General features: G+C 40.9%; 1 protein-coding gene across 27 annotated transcripts in view; it reads left to right on the top strand.

Moving 5' to 3' along the window:
* LOC137183723 (protein NLRC3-like) overlaps positions 1-26,240 on the top strand; it is a 171,664-nt gene that overhangs the window by 100,834 nt on the left and 44,590 nt on the right. For 11 of the 27 annotated variants that reach the window (XM_067590985.1, XM_067590984.1, XM_067590988.1 and 8 more), the window contains 2 exons: positions 7,684-7,857; positions 25,532-25,705. The exons of 5 other annotated variants lie outside the window; for them this stretch is intronic. In XM_067590985.1, the coding sequence (XP_067447086.1) occupies positions 7,684-7,857; positions 25,532-25,705 (348 nt within the window). Of the gene's footprint in view, positions 1-1,086; positions 1,323-1,456; positions 3,249-7,683; positions 7,858-25,531; positions 25,706-26,240 lie in introns of all 27 variants that reach the window. 11 more of the 27 variants (XM_067590998.1, XM_067590999.1, XM_067590994.1 and 8 more) reach the window with 5 other exon arrangements.

Genomic DNA, 26,240 nt, shown 5'->3' with positions numbered 1-26,240 from the left:
TTCCTGAAAATAAAATTCAAATCAGAAAGAGAAAATATTGCAGCGACCTCTCTCGACCGAGGATAATTGTGTGCTCGATCCCAGTTGAAGATCTTTTTGGTCAGTCTTTCCTCTGGCAACTGCATAACGCAGTTCCACAACCTAACCATTTAAACTCTCTGCTTTACAATAAATGACTCCCATCCGATGTCACCTTCAACAGCTTGCTTAGCAGTAAATGTATGCACCCCAAGAAAACACCTCATGGCTTGATTCTGGATGGCATTACATCTTTAAAACTCCACACACCTGCAGCATAAAATAAAATTGAGCCAACCATTGAATCATAAAGTTTAGTGAAAGTTGAAAAACTAAGCTCAGGACACAATTTTATTTTATTCATTACAGACCCTAGTGCTCTTCCTGCTGATTCTGCTAGTACTTTAATTCCCTCTGTAAAGCACATATTTTCATTCAAATCCAAACCAAGATATGTGTAAGAACTGGTGTACTTTAGAGGCATTGGTCCAAATTTAAATATATAGTTGCTTTGCCATTCACATTGCTTTCTAAAATGTATAATCTGTGTTTTGTCATTATTAATAGTCAGTCTCCATTTACTACACCATAAACTCAAAATATTTAACATTTTTTGTAAATTAATCTCTGTCTCTGCAAGCAACACAATATCATCAACATATAATAAAATACTTAAATTCATATTATCAATCGCTATACCTAGATTGGCCTGCTTAATTTCTTCAGTTTAATCATCTACATAAAGGGCAAATAATGTAGGGGAAAGTACATCTGCTGTTTCACTCCAAATGGAGTAGGAAACCAGCCAGTCCTAAAATGATTTAGCTGTACACACGAAATCAGGGAAGTATACAAGGCTTTGATGGCCTTATAAAAATTGCCATCAATACCAGAACATCAGAAATCAACAAAACAAGCAAATGTATTTTTCTCTTCTTGTAGTTTTGCTCTCACCACTGAGGATATAACATAAATATGGTCAATAGGGAAAGAACTGCATCAACTTATGAGCTGTCGGTTGGCCACCACTAATGTCATGTGTCATAAAGAATGTGTTCATGTCCACAGAGAGAGGAAGAGGAGGGGTGTTTCTGTGGAGGAGCAGCTGTCCTGCTGTTCTTTGTGTCAGGACGTCCTGAAGGATCCAGTCTCTACCAGCTGTGGACACTGGTTCTGCAGACAGTGCATCACTTCATACTGGGACCAGTCTGCTCCATCAGGAGACTCCTCCTGTCCCCAGTGTGCAGAAAGATCCAGAACAAGACGTGGACTGCAGACAGACAGTCAGACCAGCACTGTACAAAGTAAGACTGAAGATCTGTCTGCTGATGTCATCATCTCTGAAAACAGGACAGGAATCTACCTCCTCTATCCTACTGAAAATTAACACAGTCAGACATATTTCTTTTTAATTGTACATTTTATTCTTCTCTTTCAGCAGAAAGTGGTCTGCAGGAGGTTTTAGATGAACATAAGATCAGTCTGAGGAGGAGATGTGAATGTGTGACTGAAGGAAGTGATGAAGCAGGAAGTGAAACCCTCCTCAACAGGATCTACACTGAGCTCTACATCACAGAGGGACAGAGTGAAGACGTTAATACCCAACATGAGGTGAGGCAGCTTGAAGCAGCTTCCAAGATGGAGACCCTCCATGACACTCCAATCAGGTGTCACGACATCTTTAAAGTCTTACCTGAACAACAGAAAGACATCAGAGTCGTTCTGACCAACGGCGTCGCTGGCGTTGGAAAAACCTTCTCAGTGCAGAAGTTCACTCTGGACTGGGCAGAGGGCTCGGAAAACCAAGATGTCAGTCTGGTGATTCTGCTTTCGTTCAGGGAGCTGAACTTGATCAAAGATGAGCAGTACAGTCTCCTCATGCTGATCCATGATTTCCATCCAACATTACAGAAGGTCACAGCAGAGAAGCTCGCTGACTGGAAAGTTTTGTTCATCTTTGACGGCCTGGATGAAAGCAGACTTTCACTGGATTTCAAGAACAGGAAGGTCGTGTCTGATGTCACACAGAAGTCATCAGTCAACGTGCTGTTGACAAACCTCATCGAGGGGAAGCTGCTTCCCTCGGCTCTCGTCTGGATAACTTCCCGACCTGCAGCAGCCAATCAGATCCCTCCTATATGTGTTGACAGGGTAACAGAAGTACGAGGCTTCACTGACGCCCAGAAGGAGGAGTACTTCAGGAGGAGATTCAGTGATGAAGAGCTGTCCAGCAGAATCATCTCACACATCAAGACATCCAGGAGCCTCCACATCATGTGTCTCATCCCAGTCTTCTGCTGGATCACTGCTACAGTTCTGGAGCACATGTTGACTACAGACCAGAGAGGAGAGCTGCCCAAGACCCTGACTGACATGTACTCACACTTCCTGCTGGTTCAGACAAAGAGGAAGAAGCATAAGTATGATGAAGGACATGAGACGAGTCCACAGGAGCTGACGGAGGCTGACAGGGAACTTCTTCTGAAGCTGGGGAGGCTGGCGTTTGAACATCTGGAGAAAGGAAACATCATGTTCTACCAAGAAGACCTGAAGAAGTGTGGTCTTGATGTCACAGAGGCCTCGGTGTTATCAGGAGTTTGTACAGAGATCTTCAAAAGAGAGAGTGTGATCTTCCAGAAAACAGTCTACTGCTTTGTTCATCTGAGCGTTCAGGAGTTTCTGGCTGCAGTCTACATGTACCACTGTTACACCAACAGGAACACAAAGGTACTGGAGGACTTCCTGGGAAAAGACTACAGTTACTCATCTCTGGATAACTTCCTGATGAGAGCCATGGTGAAATCTCTCAGAAATAAAAATGGCCACCTGGACCTGTTTGTTCGCTTCCTTCATGGCCTCTCTCTGGAGTCCAACCAGAGTCTCTTAGGAGGCCTGCTGGGTCAGACAGAGAACAGTCCAGAAATCACCCAGAGAGCCATCAACAACCTGACGGAGATGAAGACACAAAGAATCTCTCCTGACAGAAGCATCAACATCTTCCACTGTCTGATGGAGATGAACGACCGCTCAGTACATCAGGAGATCCAAGAGTTCCTGAAGTCAGAGAACAGATCAGAGAAGGCACTGTCTGAGATCCACTGCTCAGCTCTGGCCTACATGCTGCAGATGTCAGAGGAGGTTCTGGATGAGTTGAACCTGAAGAAGTACAACACATCAAAGGAAGGAAAACTGAGACTGATCCCAGCTGTGAGGAACTGCAGAAAGGCTCGGTAAGTCCAGATGTGATTATCAACATTATAAAGCTGCCATCAGTATTACAGTAAAGATTCACACATGCACACCATCAAAGTGTTAAACATGTGTTACACCTGCTTGTTGCCAAAGTTATACATGAGTAGTGCTTCATTACAAGGAGTACCTGCAAGCACATTCACATGTGTCAAGATATCCTCATCACAAGGAAAACATATTTCTTTTCACATTAATGTTTTTATTTTCATAGTGATGAGGATATCTTGACACATTGATTATGTCACTGGTCATTTTGATATAAATATCCTTCATTTCCCTCCTGTGGGTATTTGTCTGAGGAAGACCTGTAATCAGTTGAAATGTTACCAGTAAATTTAAATGGAGCTGTGATTCCAGTGTGTGAGTTCTCCTTGTATCCCAGTTGAATAGATTTTGTATCCAGCACCTATCCCACTGAGGGTTTGTGGATGTGAACACGACGACTCTGACTTATAATGCTTCACTTCAAATGTTCTTCAGATGTTACAAATGCTATGAGAGCAAGAAAAACTTATTATTGTTGGTGTGTTTATACCTCACATTAGTAAACAGTTATTCTGTTTATTTATAATGATTTTACAGTTTATTGTTCACCTTCTAGTTTTCTTCCTTTGGGTTTAATACAAATCCAGCAAAATATCTTCAGGTTTGAAGTTTTAGTTGAAAATGTTTAAAGAGTCATTATTTCATCACAACAGACAACAGTATTTTCCAGTGGACAGTACCTGCTGTATCTTTCTATAATGTGTCTGTTTATTTTATATACAGACACATACATGTAATATCAGTGATCTGCTGCAGCTACCAGCTTGTATGAAGCCTGAGAGGCGAAACCCAGGGCATAAAAAGTCTGCAAAGCTCTTCCTGCTGATAACACTTAATTGCTGTGAGTGCACGGTGATAATTGAAGAGACTCAGTTTGAAGCTGCTCAGGTTTTATGAGCAAGACAATTTCATTTGAACTTTGTGGAGACACTCTGATACGATGGGTGCTTCTCATGATCTTATTTCATGTCTCCTCTCTCCTCGGGTGACCCGGAAATTGATCTGGAAATTGGTCTCATCATGAAGGATGTTTGAATTTGCTTATTTCTGTTTGGAGGAGAGAGGAGGCTGCCTGAAGGAGGGAGTAAACAGTACACAAGACCATCCTTCATCTTTTATCAAACTGACACAACCCTTTATTGGAAATCTGTAGTGATTAGACGCAGCAACTGATCAGACTGATCTGATATTACATCACTAACATCTCAGTTTTATATCGAGACAAATAACAGAACCAACTCAGGTGTAATATCACTCCCAAGTTTAGATGTTTTGTTTTCTGATTCTCAGTCTATTTAACATTTTGGATTAAAATTTTGACTGTAGGCCTGATTAATAAAGGAAGCATAAAACAACTTTCATCATTCACTAGAAAGTGTATTATTTTTATATTCCTTCTACTAATTTAGCCTGTGTCATGGATGATATAGTCAGGGAGGGAAGGTGAGTCTGCTGTCTGTCAGCAGAAAACACATTTTAATTAAACATCAGTTTCTATGAGGCTGAAAATCCCTGTGCGTCAGGTATGTTGTGAAGAGCAGAGCAGGTGGACCCAAACACAGGAGACTGCAGGCAACAGGAACTTGAAGAATAAATCTTTATCCAGAGGGATGTTCCATCAAGCTGGCTAACGGGATAGCCTGGTTTATTTCAATAAGCCTCGATAATTTAAGTGAGAGTTCGTTCCATCGCCGCGGCTTATATGAGTCCCAGCTCAGTAACCATGGTAACTTAGTCAGCAGAACTAGCTGCTCCGTGGCAGGTTAACGGTCAAACTTAATTCAGCTGCGTGTCAAAGAATGTCTGACGGACGGAAACAGACTCTCAAAAGACGGTTCCATCAAGAGTCTTTTCACACTCACAACCCTTTTATTTAAAAGCTCAGCATTTATAATTTAAGAAATAAAAGTGTGCCAGCGTTATTTTGAAGTTATTTATTTATTCATTCACTCATTTTGTTCAAGCTGTGAAGACAAAAAGAAAATTAAATAAAGTCCAAACCATGACCTTCTGCTGTGTTTAAATGTATACAGTATTAACTGCTTATAGTGATCACAGTTACAGTGATCAGCTGTTTATATGGATCAAAAAGCTCTGAGACAGAATCATTCATATACAACATTTATGCTGTTTCAATAAGTCACCTATAGAAATCAAGTAGTCCACCTACAGTGATCATTTTGGGTCTCTTCATACATGACAACATGTGGAAAAACATTTTAAACCACGTAAATGTATTTTTGTACTTTACTCCCATGATAAGCGGCTGCTGCTGCGTGAACACTGACAGAGACAGAAAGTCATTTTCTCTCAGTGACAAACGTCATCTCCTCAAACCTAATGACAATAAAAGGGACTCATATAAGCCGCAGTGATGGAACAGACTCTCACTTAAATTATCGAGGCTTATTGAAATAAACCAGGCTATCCCGTTAGCCAGCTTGATGGAACATCCCCCAGGACTTAAATAAAATTAAACTGAAGAGGGGATGAGGTGCAGGTGCAGCAGGAGAACAGGAAAGAAGCTGATTGGCTGGTGAAGACACAGGGAGCAGGGCAGGACTAACGAGGCTGATGCAGGGCAGGTGTGGAGGGAAAGTGAGGAGGGAAAAGCAGGCTGGGGAGGAGTACATGAACACAGGAAGGAAACACAGAGCAAACAGAAAACTAAAAACCCAAAAAACACAATGAGACAGATGATGTTCCTATAAAATAAAATGCAGTAGTGTCTCAGATTACATTTTCCTCATAACAATTCCTTAAACTAAACACATGCTCCTATATAACAGCAGTGAGAAAGGTGAAACTGTCTCCTGATAGTTTGTGTGTAGGGAGATGGGCGGGAAGCTCAGGTGAGGGGAATGAGGTGATTGCAGTGATAGCAGGGCAGATGGGAGTGGCATAGTGCATCTAATGTTGAACACAAACTATATACAGACATCACTACTGTGGTGAAATAAGATGCTCATAAAAACTGGCAACTCATCATATGAATGAGTAAAATTACATGAGCAAAAGGACTGGATAACAGAAGTGTAACACATAAATGATGATGGATAAATACAACCTAAGAGAGTGATGTCTAGATGAAGAGTAACTAAGCCAACACTAAACAAGCCGCTCCATAACCAGCACTGTACATGACTAGATAGTTACATAAAGCAGTGAGGAAGAAAGTTGGTGTGAGTGAGACGTGAACTTAGTAGAGCCAGACTCACTCAGAGCTGAGAGGAAGATACATAGAGCCAGACTGTGACAAGGTAGAAAGTAAACATTGATGTCAGAAATGTTTACATATTTCCTCTTTCCTTAAAACATATAAACTACAAGTTTAAATTATTCCTACAAATTATGAGACATTCTCATCATAACATGAATTATTAAATAATGAATTTACAAACAGAATATCAATGAATGCAGATGCAAATAACAAATATATTTTAGAAAAAGTTTCTGCCAGTAGAAATGTGTATTCAGTGTCTGAGCAGTTACAAACTGTTTGATGGATCTGTTCACAATATAACATGCAGATGTTTGTCAAACAGTTTATTTCAGGAGAAACATGCAGAGATATTTCACATTGTCTTTTGTCATGTTGGAGGACATCACTACATCACTGTGCTGGCAGTGGTAACTGTACGCCATTATTCATTTTTTAGACAGTACATCACATTTAAACTCCAGCACATCAAAAGACACTGAAGAGCTGTTAACACCTGTAGACTGACAGCTGACGTCACTTCAGATGACGCCTGAAAGGAAAGGACGTCCAAAAACATGTTTCCTTGATTCTTCTTCCCTCACATCTTTTCCTGCATCTCTCCCTTGTATCTTAGGTGGGAGGGACTAAGACACAAGGATACGACTCAAGTGAGCAAAGCAAGGAGACATTTAAGACAAATAAGAAGCAATCACTGTGGACTTTATAGAAGCATAAATGCAACTCCATTTTCTTTGCCTTTGTCTGCAAGATGAAACCAAAACAGAGAATCCCATTAAAAAGTCTGCAGTACAGCAGCAGAGAGAGTGAGGAGAGTTACTGAATAACTCAACTTTGATTTGAAGGCTAAATCACAACATGACACGTTTACATTACTTTCATTTTCAGATGCTTTTGTCCAAAGTGACTCACATTTTTTTACATACACGTACAATTTTGGATTGAGAGTGTTGCTCAAAGACACTTGGACATGTGGACAGAAGGAGCTCAAGTTTCAAACCACCAACCTTGTGATTAATGGCCGACCAGCTCTGCCAACAGAGATAACTGAACTATTCGTCACATCTTAGTTTGTTTAGTGATAAAAATGCCTAGAATCTATATTTATTATTAAAGTGAATATTATATGTATGTTATCTGCAATTCAGACTTGATGGATGTGGACTCTCAGAGACTCACTGTGAAGTTGTGGCTTCAGCTCTGAAGTCCAACCCCTCCCACCTCAGAGAGCTGAACCTGAGCCGGAACAATCTGTCTGTCTCAGCAGTGAAGCATCTGTCTGCTGGACTGGAGAGTCCAAAGTGTAGACTGGAGACTCTGAGGTCAGTTCACTGACTGTCTGTTTCTATTGTTGATCTTAATGTTTAACAACTGAACCTAATTTATGTACATACATAACTTACATCCATGAAGTTGTTTTTTTCCCATATTTTAATTTTTTACTGTACAAAGATTAGTCTGTAGTTATAAAAGATGACTGATTCTTAAAGAAACTGTAGAAAATGTCCACTGTTAGTTGTTAAAGTCATGTAATGTTTATAATTTTTGGTAAAGAGTCACATCTGTATACAGAAGATCCTCTCAACTAATATCTGTTTTAAATGGATCAAATTTACTTGATGAGGGAGAAATATTTCTTTATTATGTTCTTTAATGTGTTTTAATGAATAATGTCTGTTGGGCCGTGGCTACAAGTTTGGCTATCAGCAATAATTAATGATTATCAAAGATAATTGTTAATTATTAAAATCAATAAAATTATTAATAAGAATTAATAATAACGGGGCACCACCCTGGACTCAGGGAAAAAGATAGCCAATTCAGTCTCAAAGTGTACTAATCTATGAATTTGGGACTTTGATTAATAATTACTTGAATAACTATAAACAAAATCACCATATCAATAGCTAGTAAAGGTTAAAGGATTTGGAGTTCTTTACAGAGCAGAGGTTGGCAAAACTCATTCTTGTGCAACATTAAAACAGACAACAGGTATATCCAAAAGCATTTATTTAACAAAAGGGTAAAAGCAACACACAATACTAATCTAGCTAAGTGTATCTATATACAAGTATGAATGTGTGAGTGTGTGTGTGTGTGTGTGTGTGTGTGTGTGTGTGTGTGTAGGGAAGACAATAGCAAGATGGCTGCAGTCACCTGGTGACTGAGCACATGGCATGCCGACACTTTGGCTGATAAAGGGAACTACAGGGATAAAAGGCCAGACCATGTGGTGTCTTGAACCACATGTGCTGCCTGAACCAAAGTTTGCCAAACTAGGTTTTAACCTCTTAACTGTGTGGTTCTCTATTCAAGGCCAACTGGTGTATGCTAAAGGTGCCAGGTTAAAACGAGGTTAGTTGCATGCAAGGCCTAGTTACTGGATGTAACATGTGTTAAGCATGCTAACATTAACCTAGCGGTGTGGCTATGCAGTAACCTGACTATAGGCAACAAGGACATCACAACAACAGTTCAATGTATAACCTTAACCAAATCAATACACGTACAGTACATTGTTTGAGTTAAACATTCTTGCTTAGCCGTACTATGCTTCACTGTGTTGCTAGGCTATGCCCAGTTGTTACCAGTCCATGAAGGAAGAGATGCTTTGTGGTGTCCTGCTTTGTAGCCGGTGAATCCGTGGGTGAGTCAGGCTGAGAAGGCTTTGGCTCTGAAGCTGAAAGATGCAGGCGTTGCTGGGGAGAGAGCACTCCAGTCGTGCAGAGGGCCCAGGTCACTCCTTGGTGTAGAGTTAGCAGCAAGCTAACTCCATTTCGCGGCTCCTGTACTTGTTAAACTGGCCAGCAGACTTGTGTGTTAGCTGCTGGCACAAGGAAACTTAGTTTCTGAGTCTTAGGCAGGCTCTCGCGTCTTCTGCCGTAAAGAAGACTGTGTGTGTCTGCTGTGGGCAGGCCACACAAGAGAGCAGAGATGGTGTGAAAGAGAGCAAGGAGCTGCTCCTGCTGCAGCTCGTGGAGAAAAGAGAGAGATAAGAGGGGAATCTCTAGTTTTGATAACCTGGATCAATGGGTGGAGCTTCACACTTTGGGTGCGAACCCCCAGGGCTCAGGTTTCTTGGAGTCTTGAAACATGTGGTAAACTGTGGTTCACATGTAGTCCCAACATCCCCCCTTTGGTCCTAGGATTGCACCTGATGTGTGATCCTGGGAGCACAAACATACATGTACTGTATGGTCCACAGTTGAGTTCAAGAGTTCATTTGTCAGTTCATTCAAGTTTGTAACATCTGGGCGGTGGTTAACACTATCTATCTTGGCTAAGCAAGAACAGTCAGAGTTACAAATCAAAAGCATGATAGACAACAACAAAGGCATAGTCCTAAATAACATAACCTGGGTTTCTCATTACTCTTTGGGTTAGTGAGAACAGGAATGTTAGTGGTGTAACTTTGTTAAGGTGAGATGCAGAGAGAGTGGCACCTAAAATGATAAAGCCGTTTCTGGAGTGTCCAAGAGTGTTTGTTGTTTCACTCATTGGATCTGATGACAATACTGACTGCTCAATGTAGTACTCAGTCTGATCTTGGCAGACTTTACAATTTTGTCCTTCAGGCAAGTGTAGCTGCAGAAGGATGTCATCATATTTCCAAAAATCCCAAAGTCCTAATGGCTGTATCGTTGTTTGTTTGGCACTATGTCCTAAACTTGTGGTGGGTGAGGACATGTGTATGACTACTTCTGAAAGTACCTAATCAAGTGTCCTGAGCTAGTATTTTGCAAAGTGATCCTATTGACAAAATACTACCAAGGAGTTGATCCAATTGTACTTGCAAAGTAGGACAGTTGTGTCTGAGCTGAATCAGAATTTAGGCTTTCCTCAACTAATAGCAGGCTGTCTGGCTATTACTGAGTTTAGAATAACTGAGGTTGCTACTGTTGCTAACAAACCCAAGTTTACCTATGTAACTTCAGGAAAAGTAAGGCACTGGTATCTGTCTTACTGTCAGTACAGGGGTGGACTGTGTTGCTGTCTAGAATTGTGAGAAGCAAACTCTAGAGCTCTTGTGCCTTAAGTTTCTAACTTGTGGCTCAGGGCTGTAACGCTCCGTGTAGCCAGAGGGAGAGACATTCAGAGGCACTGTCACTGTCTGATAGATGGTGACCATGTACTGAACTGTGGTCAGAGATGCTGTGGTCATCATCTGATCTGTCCATTGTCTGGTCACACTTCTGGGCCAGAATCTCTGCGTATGGCCTTCTAAAGCTTCTACTGTGTGAATGCCTATCTCGACGCAGTTGGTGGACATGGCGCTTACGCTCAGTGTCCCTATGCTGCCTTTTGTCACCCCCCTTTGGACTGTTCTGAGGGTGATCTTTTGAGGCAGCAGACCTGTATGACGCTTCAGTGTTTGAGCTGGCAGGCTCAATTGTTTTCCCTCCTGCTTTGGAAGTGACAGCAGTTTCCCAAGCCACCTGTGTCATCTTTCTTATCTCACGCAGTGAGGGGTTACCTTGGTGCGTCATAAGTACAACGTGAGTGCGTACGCATGGATGAAGGTTCTGCAAGAATATGGACTTGAAGGTGGGGTTTTCTTCTAAGCCTGGTGCATTCTTGCCCTGGAAGTATGCATGCCTCAAACGTTGGTAATAATCCCTGGGATGCTCACGACGGGAATGTTTAACTTGGAGGGCTGCAACCATTGATGTGGTCTCGTCAGCAGTAGAAGAGAATTCTTTTACTAGTGCTTGACGGAGCTCTTGGTAGTCATTTCTGACTCTGGAAGGTTGTGATTGTATAAACTTGTGTACAGCTTTAGAGCTGGTTTTCCACACAAGTTTAACTTTCTCACTTTGGGTTGCATGGGGCAGGTCAACTAGATTGTATTCTAGTTCTCTAAAGTAATCTTCAATGTGGTGATTACAGCTGTCTGGGTCAAAATGATCAATGTCCTTAGCTATGAGCTCAAGCACTTTAAGGCGGGGACACTGTGAAGTCATTTCTGGTGAAGACAAGACTAAACTAGCACTATCATGGACATGTGCATCACGTACTACAGTTCTCTCTGGTTGAAGGGCAGGGGCTGAACAACTGTTATCACTTTCCTGATAGTGCTGAGGAGAGGCTGAACAGTTCTGGGATGATCTAGTCCCCCCTTCGGAAGGATGAGCACGGATGAATGTGTCATGTATCGGTGGCTGAGAAAAACACTGGGCAGAATATCTTCTAGAGGATAAACTACATGTCTCTTCAGTGTCTGTTTCAGAGAGATGGGAACTCAGGTAGCTGTTATCTCTGTCTCTCAGTGGAGGTTGAGAAGCTGACTTCATTCCCAAGAACTTAGGGTCAGTTGGGAATTGTTCCAATCTTCTGAGTGGAGAGGGAGTTAACCTTTCATTATGGGAGGAGTGTGAATCGGAATAACTGGAATCACATTGGCTGAATGACTGTAGTGGGGCAGGACATTCTAACCTAAGCCTTAACAATTCCTCCCTGTGTGAGCAGAGATTTAACTCTGCTGAGTACAGGTCTTCTAAATAGCGCATGGCTTTCTTATTGGCCGTCTGAACCTCATGGAGGAGGCAAGCATTTTGCGCTCTAAGGAAATCTACCTCCTTTTCTAGGGCTGCTCTGCTCTGACAGGCAAGGCTGGTTTGCCTGTGGAAGTTCAGAAGCAAGCATAACAATGGGTCTTTGGATGCGGTCTGTGCATCATTCCTGTCCTTGAGTAGTGAGTCTATCTCTTTCCTGCACTCACTGAAATTCAACCTGCTGATGAATTCTGGGTAGCCAGGTTCTAGGCTCTGTGCTAGGGAAGAAATAAACTGTTCTACACAGGGGTTCTCCATTGTTGTATCCGGAACGGAGGATTAGATTAACAGTTGACTAGTACAACAAAACAATGTGGTTGGCTATGGTGTTGCGTGGCAGACACTTAGTAGTGTAGTTTGGGCAGTACACTAGCCTAACCAAACAATTTTGTGGCTTACACTATGGGGAGTAGCTTCCTGTGGAGGAGGGGTAGCTACGACACCGTCTAGTGGCTCTAGTGGGCACAACAGATTTCAACATGCACTAACTGAGATGCAGCGCAGTAACAGCTAGAGGATTGTTTCTTAAAGTTGACTCAGGCTGGAATGCATGGCAGTAACAGCTAGAGGATAACTTCTAAGTTTCACAGGGCTGGTAGCACGCTGTGGCTCTATCTCACGGGCTCTATTTCTTACTCAGGCTGGAATGCATGGCAGTAACAGCCAGCTACAAACTCTCTATGTGTCACAGCGCCGGTGGCACACTGTGGTTTAATTAACAAGGGGAGCACTTGAATTAACAACTAATTCTGACAGCTTGACTGGATGGCATTGAATGTGTACTATTCGAATGCTGAACCAAAATTCTTACACTTCCTACAGAGTAGGTTCAACCTGAGTGGCTAGCAGCAATAGCAATCTCTTAGTTTAACACTACGAGGGCTTAAAGTGGTAGTTATCAACAACTCAAGATTTGGGTTACCAATTGCTTTAGCGAAAATTGATTTGAAAAAAATCAATTCTCCCAACACTTGACTTGTTTGTAAGTACAGCTAGATATCTTCTCCTATGGCAGACTGGTCGTGTTAAATATAAAGACTTTTGGATAGTCTAAAGGTTTTAGATTCCAGAATTTTGGTACTGGCCAAAATTATGCTGAAATTAATATTGCACAATTATGAATAATTGCCAACAATACTCTGCCTCACGCGGGGCGCCATTTTGTTGGGCCGTGGCTACAAGTTTGGCTATCAGCAATAATTAACGATTATCAAAGATAATCGTTAATTATTAAAATCAATAAAATTATTAATAAGAATTAATAATAACGGGGCACCACCCTGGACTCAGGGAAAAAGATAGCCAATTCAGTCTCAAAGTGTACTAATCTATGAATTTGGGACTTTGATTAATAATTACTTGAATAACTATAAACAAAATCACCATATCAATAGCTAGTAAAGGTTAAAGGATTTGGAGTTCTTTACAGAGCAGAGGTTGGCAAAACTCATTCTTGTGCAACATTAAAACAGACAACAGGTATATCCAAAAGCATTTATTTAACAAAAGGGTAAAAGCAACACACAATACTAATCTAGCTAAGTGTATCTATATACAAGTGTGAATGTGTGAGTGTGTGTGTGTGTGTGTGTGTGTGTGTGTGTGTGTGTGTGTAGGGAAGACAATAGCAAGATGGCTGCAGTCACCTGGTGACTGAGCACATGGCATGCCGACACTTTGGCTGATAAAGGGAACTACAGGGATAAAAGGCCAGACCATGTGGTGTCTTGAACCACATGTGCTGCCTGAACCAAAGTTTGCCAAACTAGGTTTTAACCTCTTAACTGTGTGGTTCTCTATTCAAGGCCAACTGGTGTATGCTAAAGGTGCCAGGTTAAAACGAGGTTAGTTGCATGCAAGGCCTAGTTACTGGATGTAACATGTGTTAAGCATGCTAACATTAACCTATCAATCAATCTTTATCAATCAATCAATCAATCTTTATTTATATAGCGCCATATCACAACAGAAGTCATCTCAAGGCACTTTTCACATAGAGCAGGTCAAGACCGTACTCTTTAATTTACAGAGACCCAACAGTTCCCCCATGAGCAAGCACTTGGCGACAGCGGTAAGGAAAAACTCCCCTTTAACGGGTAGAAACCTCAAGCAGACCCCGGCTCTTGGTGGGCGGCCATCTGCTTTGACCGGTTGGGTTGAGAGAGAGAAAGAGAGAGGGAAAGGGGGAGGGGGGACAGAAGAAAAACAATGACAACAACAAACAACAACAAGCACAAGCAGCAACAGCCAGGGAAGGATGCCATCAGGACTGTGAAGGACCGCGAAGGTTCGGCCCGGGAGTCAGGTTTTTCTGTGAGATGAGAAAGCACAAAAAACTCCGGGGAAGAAGAAAAGTTAGTGACATGCATTGATGTTACATGAATGCATACAGATGGAGAGGAGGAGGAGGAGAGAGGAGCTCAGTGCATCATGGGAAGTCCCCCAGTAGTCTAGGCCTATAGCAGCATAACTAAGGGCTGATCCAAGGCGAGTCTGGTCGGCCCTAACTATAAGCTTTATCAAAAAGGAAAGTTTTAAGCCTACTCTTAAACATAGAGAGGGTGTCTGCGCCCCGGACTGAATCCGGTAGATGGTTCCATAGAAGAGGAGCCTGATAGCTGAAGGCTCTCCCTCCCATTCTACTTTTAAAGACTGTAGGGACCACCAGTAAGCCTGCATACTGGGAGCGCAGTGTTCTAGTGGGATAATACGGTATTATGAGCTCTTCAAGATATGATGGTGCCTGACCATTAAGGGCTTTGTAAGTTAGGAGAAGGATTTTAAATTCTATTCTAGATTTTACAGGAAGCCAATGTAGTGAAGCTAAAATGGGAGAAATGTGATCTCTTTTTCTAGTTTTAGTCAATACACGTGCAGCTGCGTTCTGGACCAGCTGGAGAGTCTTTAGAGACTTGTTAGGGCAGCCTGATAATAAGGAATTGCAATAATCCAGCCTAGAAGTAACAAATGCGTGAACTAGTTTTTCTGCATCTTTTAGGGACAGGATGTGCCTGATTTTTGTGATATTACGTAAGTGAAAAAAGGCAGTCCTTGAAATTTGATTTATGTGGGAGTTAAAGGACATATCCTGATCAAAGATAACTCCCAGATTCCTTACGGTGGTACTGGAGGCCAGGGTAATGCCATCCAGAGCAGCTTTATCATTAGATAATTTGTTTCTAAGGTGTTTAGGGCCAAGCACAATAACTTCAGTTTTATCTGAATTTAGTAGTAGAAAATTGCAGGTCATCCAGGTCTTTATGTCGTTAAGGCATGTTTGGAGTTTGTTTAACTGATTGGGTTCATCTGGCTTCATTGATAAATATAATTGGGTATCGTCTGCGTAACAATGAAAATTTATGGAGTGTTTCCTAATAATATTACCTAAAGGAAGCATATATAAGGTGAATAGAATTGGTCCAAGTACAGAACCTTGTGGAACTCCGTGTCTAACTTTTGCCTTCACGGAGGATTCATCATTCACATGTACAAACTGAAATCGGTCTGATAAATAGGACTTAAACCAGGTTAATGCAGTTCCTTTAATGCCAATTAAATGTTCCAGTCTCTGCAAAAGGATTTGATGGTCAATTGTGTCAAATGCAGCACTAAGATCTAACAGGACAAGTATAGAAACAAATCCTTTGTCTGATGCAGTTAGGAGGTCATTTGTGACTTTCACCAGTGCTGTTTCTGTGCTATGATGCGCTCTAAATCCTGACTGAAAATCCTCAAATAAACTATTGTTATGTAGAAAGTCACATAACTGATTAGAGACTGCTTTCTCAAGGATCTTAGAGAGAAATGGAAGGTTAGATATAGGTCTATAATTGGCTAAAACACCTGAATCAAGAGTAGGCTTTTTAAGAAGAGGTTTAATTACAGCTACTTTAAAGGACTGTGGTACATAGCCTGTTACTAAAGACAGATTGATCATATCTAGTAAAGAAGTGCTCACTAAGGGTAAGGCTTCCTTAAGCAGCCTAGTTGGGATGGGATCTAAGAGACAGGTTGATGGTTTAGCTGAACAAATCATTGAAGTTAGTTCAGACAAGTCTACTGGAGAAAAACAGTCCAAATATATTTCAGGATTTACTGCCGTTACCAAGGTTCCTGTGTTTGGGGAGAGAACGGTGCCTGTTGAGGGCAGGAGATGGTTAATTGTGTCTCTAATAGTTAGAATTTTATCATTAAAGAAGCTCATAAAGTCGTTACTACTGAGAGCTATAGGAATACATGGATCAGTAGAGTTATGACTCTTTGTCAGCCTGGCCAAAGTGCTGAAAAGGAACCTAGGGCAGTTTTTATTCTCTTCTATTAATGCTGAGTAATAGGCGGCTCTGGCATTACAGAGGGCCTTCCTATATGTTTTAAGACTATCTTGCCAGACTAAGCGAGAATCTTCTACTTTGGTGGAACGCCAAATCCTTTCCAATTTTCGCGATGTTCGCTTTAATTTGCGGGTTTGGGAGTTATACCATGGAGCTAACCTCTTACGTTTTATTATCTTCTTTTTTAAGGGGGCGATGGAGTCGAGTGTTTGTCTTAGTGAGCCTGCAGCATTATCAATAAGATTATCAATTTGGGAGGGACTAAAGTTAACATAAGAGTCCTCTGTAGTATTGAGACATGGCAGTGAATTCAGTATTGACGGAATTGCTTCCTTAAATTTATCTACAACACTATCAGATAGACATCTAGTGAGGACATTTTTATCTAATGGTTTGTAATCCAGTAATAGGAATTCAAAAGTTATTAAAAAATGATCTGATAAAATAGGATTTTGTGGAAAAATTATTAAATGTTCAATTTCAATCCCATAAGTTAGAACAAGGTCTAGGGTGTGGTTAAGACGGTGAGTGGGTTTATTTACACACTGAGAGAAGCCAATTGAGTCTAATAATGAGAGAAATGCAGTGCTGAGACTGTCACTATCAACGTCCACATGAATATTAAAATCACCTACTATAATTACTTTATCTGTACTAAGGACTAAATACGACAAAAACTCTGAGAATTCAGATAGGAATTCAGAGTACGGGCCAGGAGGACGGTACACTATAACAAAAAGAACTGGCTGTAAAGTTTTCCAGGTTGGCTGGGAGAGACTAAGAACAAGGCTTTCGAATGAGTTATAATTAAATTTAGGTCTAGGGTTGATGATTAGGCTTGAGTTGAAAATGGCTGCAACTCCTCCTCCTCGGCCAGTGTCTCGAGGAATATGAGTATTAATATGACTGGGGGGAGTGGATTCATTAAGGCTGACATATTCTTCATGACACAGCCAGGTTTCAGTGAGACAAAATAAATCAATACAATGATCTGAAATTAAATCGTTTACTAAAACTGCTTTAGATGAAAGAGATCTAATGTTCAAGAGTCCACATTTAATTATCTTATTTTGTTGTACTATTGCAGCAGTGGTTTTAATTTTTACTAGATTTTCATGAATGACTCTTCTTTTATATACTTTGGATTTAATTGATTTATGTGGTCGGGGGACAGACACAGTCTCTATGTGGTTTTCGGTGGGTAACTGCTCTAATGGAAGCGCAGAGAAGCGTGTAGGACTGCAGCTCTGCCTCCTGGTCTCAACTCTGGGTTGTCATGGTTTTGGTCTACTAATAAACTTGGCCATATTTCTAGATATGAGAGCAGCTCCATCCAGAGTGGGATGTATGCCGTCTCTCCTAATCAGACCAGGTCTTCCCCAGAAAGTCTGCCAATTATCTATGAAGCCCACATCGTTTGCTGGACACCACCTCGACAACCAGCGGTTGAATTGTGACATGCGGCTATACATGTCATCACTGGTCAGATTAGGCAGCGGTCCAGAGAAAATTACGGAGTCCGACATTGTTTTAGCAAATGTACACACCGACTCAACATTAATTTTGGTGACTTCTGATTGGCGTAATCGGGAGTCGTTGCCGCCGACATGGATGACGATCGTACCATATTTACGCTTATTCTTAGCCAGCAGTTTTAAATTTGACTCAATGTCGCCCGCTCTGGCCCCAGGAATACATTTAACTATAGCTGCTGGTGTCGCTAACTTCACGTTTCTGACTATGGAGCTGCCAATAATCAGAGTTTGTTTCTCAGCGGGTGTGTCGCTGAGTGGGGAGAACCTGTTAGAAACATGAACTGGTTGGTGGTGAACCGTGGGCTTCTGCTTAGGGCTATGCTTCCTTCGGACAGTCACCCAGCCGCCCTGGCTTCCCGGCTGCTCGGGAGCTACCGGGGGAGTGGGAGCTACGCTAGGTCGGCCCGCACCGGATACTAGGGGCTGGCTAACTATATTAGCAGCTGATTGTTTTTCCATGGTGCGGAGCCGCGCTTCCAATTCACTAAGCCTTGCCTCCAGTGCTGCAAATAGACTACACTTATTACACTTATCACTATCACTAAAGGAGGCAGAGGAGTAACTGAACATTTGGCACACCGAGCAAGAGAGAGCAGGAGAACGAGAGGGAGAGAGAGAAGCCATCGCTAACTGCTTAGTTTGAGTTAGCTGCTAGTGCTAGCTGCAGAGCTAAAGTGACTAACAACTTGTGCGATTAGCGAGAAAAGTCGTTAAGAGAAAAGCGCTGAGAGTGCTTGTGTAAAACTAGCGAAAGTTTCAATATACAGCAGATATTAATCAACAGTAATGTGATATATATAGGAAAATCAACTGAGATGAGAGCAGCAACAACGCTATCAGTATACACAGTCGGCAACCGGAAATGATACAATACGCTTACCTAGCGGTGTGGCTATGCAGTAACCTGACTATAGGCAACAAGGACATCACAACAACAGTTCAATGTATAACCTTAACCAAATCAATACACGTACAGTACATTGTTTGAGTTAAACATTCTTGCTTAGCCGTACTATGCTTCACTGTGTTGCTAGGCTATGCCCAGTTGTTACCAGTCCATGAAGGAAGAGATGCTTTGTGGTGTCCTGCTTTGTAGCCGGTGAATCCGTGGGTGAGTCAGGCTGAGAAGGCTTTGGCTCTGAAGCTGAAAGATGCAGGCGTTGCTGGGCAGACAGCACTCCAGTCGTGCAGAGGGCCCAGGTCACTCCTTGGTGTAGAGTTAGCGGCAAGCTAACTCCATTTCGCGGCTCCTGTACTTGTTAAACTGGCCAGCAGACTTGTGTGTTAGCTGCTGGCACAAGGAAACTTAGTTTCTGAGTCTTAGGCAGGCTCTCGCGTCTTCTGCCGTAAAGAAGACTGTGTGTGTCTGCTGTGAGCAGGCCACACAAGAGAGCAGAGATGGTGTGAAAGAGAGCAAGGAGCTGCTCCTGCTGCAGCTCGTGGAGAAAAGAGAGAGATAAGAGGGGAATCTCTAGTTTTGATAACCTGGATCAATGGGTGGAGCTTCACACTTTGGGTGCGAACCCCCAGGGCTCAGGTTTCTTGGAGTCTTGAAACATGTGATAAACTGTGGTCCACATGTAGTCTCAACATGTCTGATCATTGATATTGATCCTTCAGAACACACACACACACACACACACACACAGGGACACAGAGATCAATACAGGTGACCTCAGAGTCTTCAGTCCACACTGTAGACTGGAGACTCTGAGGTCAGACACCATTTCTTACTGCTGTGCTGAGATTAATATGATGTGACAGTTGTGGTGACACTAAACTGCAGACATAAAGCTGATATTATGCTGATCCACACTGAGGATCTTAATGGGAAAGTCTATTTTCTTCTTGAGTGGTTTAGTCCATTGACTGTGTCAGAGCAATGTTGAGCTGCACATTTAAAACCTTCATATAACAAGAAAAATCTGCACTGGATAATTCACTCTGAACCACTGAAACTTTTTTGTCTTTTATATTTGACAGTTTTTAACCTGCATCCTGTTGGGTTCAGGTGTTTGGAGTTTCCATCTTCTAAACTTTAGAGCTGGACAAAAAATAAATAAAATAGTTGTGATTAATTGAAATTCTTATTTGATCAATAATTGGTTCTTGAAATCCAGAGAAAACTTTGCATTTGCACCTTTAGTCAGTGAACATGTGTACATGTGCACTGTGTTGTGTGTATGCAGTGGTTACTTATTGTTAATGGTTCAGTTAGAACTGTGTGATGTGTAAAATGTCTACTTTGTGGAAATGGAGTTATCACAATGTGCACAAAAATCTTATTTGAAGTTTAAAAGTAAGGTAGATGCTAGCTGCTATATTAGCTGCCCTGAGTCATGACAGTCCCATAGAAGGATGGCAGAAGGACGATTGAGGTGGACGAGCTTGAAAGAGGCAGCGGGAAGAAATCAGGAGGAAAACAGAAGAAAGAAGAAGAAATTTGAAGTTACAGTGATGATAGAGAGAAAGAAAGAGAAATCCACTTGGCTGGAATAAAACTGACTGGGAACAAGGACAGATTTGGAGTTCTGTTGAACAAACATGAAGCCACCAGTTGGATTAAGGACAAACTTGGTGATGTCAACTTAGTTGATGTGAAAAGAAATGGATTGATCATTGTTGGATGTGTTTCACAGACACAGCTGAAGAAGTTGTTGGAAATATGAGTTAGATGGTTAGCAGGTGTCATGTTTCACACTTCATAGAAGAGTTCCAGTAAGTTGTTGACAGTCATTGAATGATCAGGATGAGTGACGGAGAAAGGTTTGAAACAAGACCAGGGGCCAGATGCATAAACGATACATACACACAAAAACCATGCACACGCCATTTCCCGCACATAAACTGGTATTTATAAAGACAGAATGTACGGTGAGAATGTGAACACCTCGTACATACTTTAGACCAGGCGTACACATGTTTTTCCTAAGAGATTGTTGTATCAAATTGTTGCAGAAAAATGTACCAGAGCAAAAAAACTCTCTCTTGAAAATAAAAAGGGAGTCAGAGGTCCAAGCAGCAAAGAGTTCTTTAATGCCGGCAAAAAAGGGGAGCAATCAGCACTTTTACAACGAACCAAATTGCTCTGAAGGTTTTTTCTTTGGGGCATTGTTTTTATGTCCTTGGGTTGGCTTAGGTCACACCTTATCATCCACCCTCCCTAATTTTTGACCAATTATTATGTTACTTTTATCTCCGTCACTCGTTGTCGGTCAAAACTCTTCAAAACAGGTTTTGAGCTGTTTGAGGATATGTACTGGCATATTCAATTCTACCTGATTATATCCAATTTTTATATAAGTATTGGGAATCATTTTACACCATTATTGCCAAGTTGTCTTCTGGCCTTTTATTTTTTTATAAGTTATTCTAGTCATTTTACACCCTTACTTCTTGATCTCCTCCAGAGAGTATTTTTTTAAAAGGTGAAGACTTTAATGCAGACCCAAGCAAAGTGACATGTAATACAAACACACTCAAATTTCTCCAGTGTATGATTATGATTCTTCTACCGTGCCTCTATACATACATTGTGATTAAATATGGTTCATGAGATTATAACTACACCAATACAAATTGTATCACACTAGCCCTTATTGCTTATAAACTTATAAAATCAATATGCATAGATTAATATTGTCTTTAAGCACCCCAATGACTTTTAATGAAAATAGACCACAAGATCTGAGGCTGATGTGATGAGGTGGAGGTGAAATATAAGCTGAGAGACGGAATCTTTTAGTAAAACATTGTTTGTTTAGGTTGATAACCAGCTGCACTGATTGTGTGTGTTTTTGGGTTCTTTTGGGGTGTTTACACAGGTATTTGTAAAATGCCAATCAAAGGCGCATTTATTAATTTAACGTTGATTAATTATTTTTGTGTTTAATTTTGTCATTCCTTTAATTTCCATAGGAGCCAACATTTTATTTTGCTCTTATTATTCTTTTTATTTTATCCTTAGTTGTGGCGCACCTTGTAAAGTCGGTTTAGATATGAGCTACAAATTACAACATTGATTCCATTTCTGAGATATTACTGCTGACGATGGTTTACAGTCCATGTGATGAATTAATGATATGGATGGTATAAAGAGCTGCACAGCCGTGTGTAATGGTGGCACGTAATGACAGCTATTCTGGCTGTTGGAGAAACTCGCCGCTGCAACACAATTTAGTGAAACTGCACTTCTTCTTTCCCGTTTGTTTCATTGACAGCTGTACAGACTGATGAGGCAGGTGACCAATTGATATGAAAACGGCTGGTTCAGGGTGTGTCTTCATCCATTTATGGTTCATTGTGGGAGTGGAAATGAGGCTCGTGCACGTGCGCCCAGTTCCTCAATGATTGAGATTTATAAAACAGAGCCATGCGTACGCACGGCTTTATAAATCTGATGAAAAGAATGCGTCTGCATGTTTGTGGCTTTATGCGTACACACAGTTTTAGTCATGAATCTACACAGAGTTTTATGCATCTGGCCCCTGGTGTGTTGCACTTTGAATGAGAAATCCTGCCTGACAAAGTATTCTTAGATCATATCAGTTACCCAGTAAGGCTGTTTGTTCCCAAACACATTCAGTGCAGACGTTGTTGGAAATGTGGACACAGCTGGCTTGTGTGTAGACATGATTTGGGGATATGTGGTTAATGTGGAGATGAGACGTGCAGCAGCAGAAACTGTGAAAAAGAACCCCAGTGTAATCAGTGTGGGGGGAGACATGAGGCAAGCAGACAGATCAGTGACTGTGGTTATATTATCACTAGACTGGATAATATCAGATGTATAATGAAAATGATGGTGTAGGCAACTTAAGAGAACCAACTTACCAACATTACCATACTATTTGACATATTTTCTCTTTCACAAAATGTCCATTTACAAGCATCGCTGAAAGTTAAAAATTAAGTTGCAGTTGGAGATAAAGAAACTGGAGAAGGATATAAATAAGTGGAAACCGCTTAGAGTGGTCACTTCTGTCCGGGTCAAATATCACTATAATATCATAACCTTTTCTTTTTCTTTATTTGTCGTGCAGAAAACCATCTAATTGACATGTGTATATTTATTAGACTACATGAATATAAAGTTACTGAATTTTATTGACTGTTTCATGATACAGTACAGCTGTTTAAAACGCATTGTGAGCATTTTTGAAGCAGCAGGTTCTGACTTTTGCCAATGACAAGTTTCTTATTTTCCCCGGCGGCAGAACAGGCGAAGAGAGCAGTGAATTTCACTTAAATTTCTTCCCCCCTTTTATTGTCATAAGGTTTGAGGAGACAACGTTTGTCATTGAGAGAAAATGACTTTCTGTCTCTGTCATGATGTCAGTGTTCACGCAGCAGCAGCCACTTATCATGGGAGTAAAGTACAAAAATAGATTTACGTGGTTTAAAATGTTTTTCCACATGTTGTCATGTATGAAGAGACCCAAAATGATCACTGTAGGTGGACTACTTGATTTCTATAGGTGACTTATTTAAACAGCATAAATGTTGTATATGACTGATTCTGTCTCAGAGCTTTTTGATCCATATAAACAGCTGATCACTGTAACTGTGATCACTATAAGCAGTTAATACTGTATACATTTAAACACAGCAGAAGGTCATGGTTTGGACTTTATTTAATTTTCTTTTTGTCTTCACAGCTTGAACACAATGAGTGAATGAATAAATAAATAACTTCAAAATAACGCTGGCACACTTTTATTTCTTAAATTATAAATGCTGAGCTTTTAAATAAAAGGGTTGCGAGTGTGAAAAGACTCTTGATGGAACCGTCTTTTGAGAGTCTGTTTCCGTCCGTCAGACATTCTTTGACACGCAGCTGAATTAAGTTTGACCGTTAACCTGCCACGGAGCAGCTAGTTCTGCTGACTAAGTTACCATGGTTACTGAGCTGGGACTCATATAAGCCACGGTGATGGAACGAACTCTCACTTAAATTATCGAGGCTTATCGAAATAAACCAGGCTATCCCGTTAGCCAGCTTGATGGAACATCCCTCAGGATTTAAATAAAACTAAACTGAAGAGGGGATGAGGTGCAGGTGGAGCAGGAGAACAGATTAGGAGCTGATTGGCTGGTGAAGACACAGGGAGCAGGGCAGGACTAACGAGGCTGATGCAGGGCAGGTGTGGAGGGAAAGTGAGGAGGGAAAAGCAGGCTGGCTCATAAAAACTGGCAACTCATCGTATGAATGAGTAAAATTACATGAGCAAAAGGACTGGATAACAGAAGTGTAACACATAAATGATGATGGATAAATACAACCTAAGAGAGTGATGTCTAGATGAAGAGTAACTAAGCCAACACTAAACAAGCCGCTCCATAACCAGCACTGTACATGACTAGATAGTCACATAAAGCAGTGAGGAAGAAAGTTGGTGTGAGTGAGACGTGAACTTAGTAGAGCCAGACTCACTCAGAGCTGAGAGGAAGATACATAGAGCCAGACTGTGACAAGGTAGAAAGTAAACTTTGATGTCAGATATATTTACATATTTCCTCTTTCCTTAAAACATATAAGCTACAAGTTTAAATTATTCCTACAGATTATGAGACATTCTCATCATAACATGAATTATTAAATAATGAATTTACGAACAGAATATCAATGAATGCAGATGCAAATAACAAATATATATTAGAAAAAGTTACTGCCAGTAGAAATGTGTATTCAGTGTCTGAGCAGTTACAAACTGTTTGATGGATCTGTTCACAATATAACATGCAGATGTTTGTCAAACAGTTTATTTCAGGAGAAACATGCAGAGATATTTCATGTTGTCTTTTGTCATGTTGGAGGACATCACTACATCACTGTGCTGGCAGTGGTAACTGTTATTATTCATTTTTAGACAGTACATCACATTTAAACTCCAGCACATCAAAAGACACTGAAGAGCTGTTAACACCTGTAGACTGACAGCTGACGTCACTTCAGATGACGCCTGAAAGGAAAGGACGTCCAAAAACATGTTTCCTTGATTCTTCTTCCCTCACATCTTTTCCTGCATCTCTCCCTTGTATCTTAGGTAGCATGGACTAAGACACAAGGATACGACTCAAGTGAGCAAAGCAAGGAGACATTTAAGACAAATAAGAAGCAATCACTGTGGTCTTTATAGAAGCATGAATGCAACTCCATTTTCTTTGCCTTTGTCTGCAAGATGAAACCAAAACAGAGAATCCCATTAAAAAGTCTGCAGTACAGCAGCAGAGAGAGTGAGGAGAGTTACTGAATAACTCAACTTTGATTTGAAGGGTAAATCACAACATGACACATTTACATTACTTTCATTTTCAGACACCTTTGTCCAAAGTGACTTACATTTTTTTACATACACGTACAATTTTGGATTGAGTGTGTTGCTCAAAGACACTTGGACATGTGGACAGAAGGAGCTCAAGTTTCAAACCACCAACCTTGTGATTAATGGCCAACCAGCTCTGCCAACAGAGATAACTGAACTATTCGTCACATCTTAGTTTGTTTAGTGATAAAAATGCCTAGAATCTATATTTATTATTAAAGTGTATATTGTATGTATGTTATCTGCATTACAGACTTGATGGATGTGGACTCTCAGAGACTCACTGTGAAGTTGTGGCTTCAGCTCTGAAGTCCAACCCCTCCCATCTCAGAGAGCTGAATCTGAGCCGGAACAATCTGTCTGACTCAGCAGTGAAGCATCTGTCTGCTGGACTGGAGAGTCCAAAGTGTAGACTGGAGACTCTGAGGTCAGTTCACTGACTGTCTGTTACTGTTGTTGATCTTAATGTTTAACAACTGAACCTAATTTATGTACATACATAACTTACATCCATGAAGTTATTTTTTTCCCATATTTTAAGTTTTTTACTGTACAAAGATTAGTCTGTAGTTATAAAAGATGACTGATTCTTAAAGAAACTGTAGAAAATGTCCACTGTTAGTTTTTAAAGTCATGTAATGTTTATAATTTTTGGTAAAGAGTCACATCTGTATACAGAAGATCCTCTCAACTAATATCTGTTTTAAATGGATCAAATTTACTTGATGAGGGAGAAATATTTCTTTATTATGTTCTTTAATGTGTTTTAATGAATAATGTCTGATCATTGATATTGATCCTTCAGAACACACACACACACACACACACACACACACACACACACACACACACACACACAGGGACACAGAGATCAATGCAGGTGACCTCAGAGTCTTCAGTCCACACTGTAGACTGGAGACTCTGAGGTCAGACACCATTTCTTACTGCTGTGCTGAGATTAA

The sequence above is a fragment of the Thunnus thynnus genome, chromosome 5 (assembly GCF_963924715.1).
Source record: "Thunnus thynnus chromosome 5, fThuThy2.1, whole genome shotgun sequence".
Lineage (NCBI taxonomy): Eukaryota > Metazoa > Chordata > Actinopteri > Scombriformes > Scombridae > Thunnus > Thunnus thynnus.
Note: the sequence above shows the minus strand (reverse complement) of the source record. Positions and strands in the feature narration are given on the sequence as shown.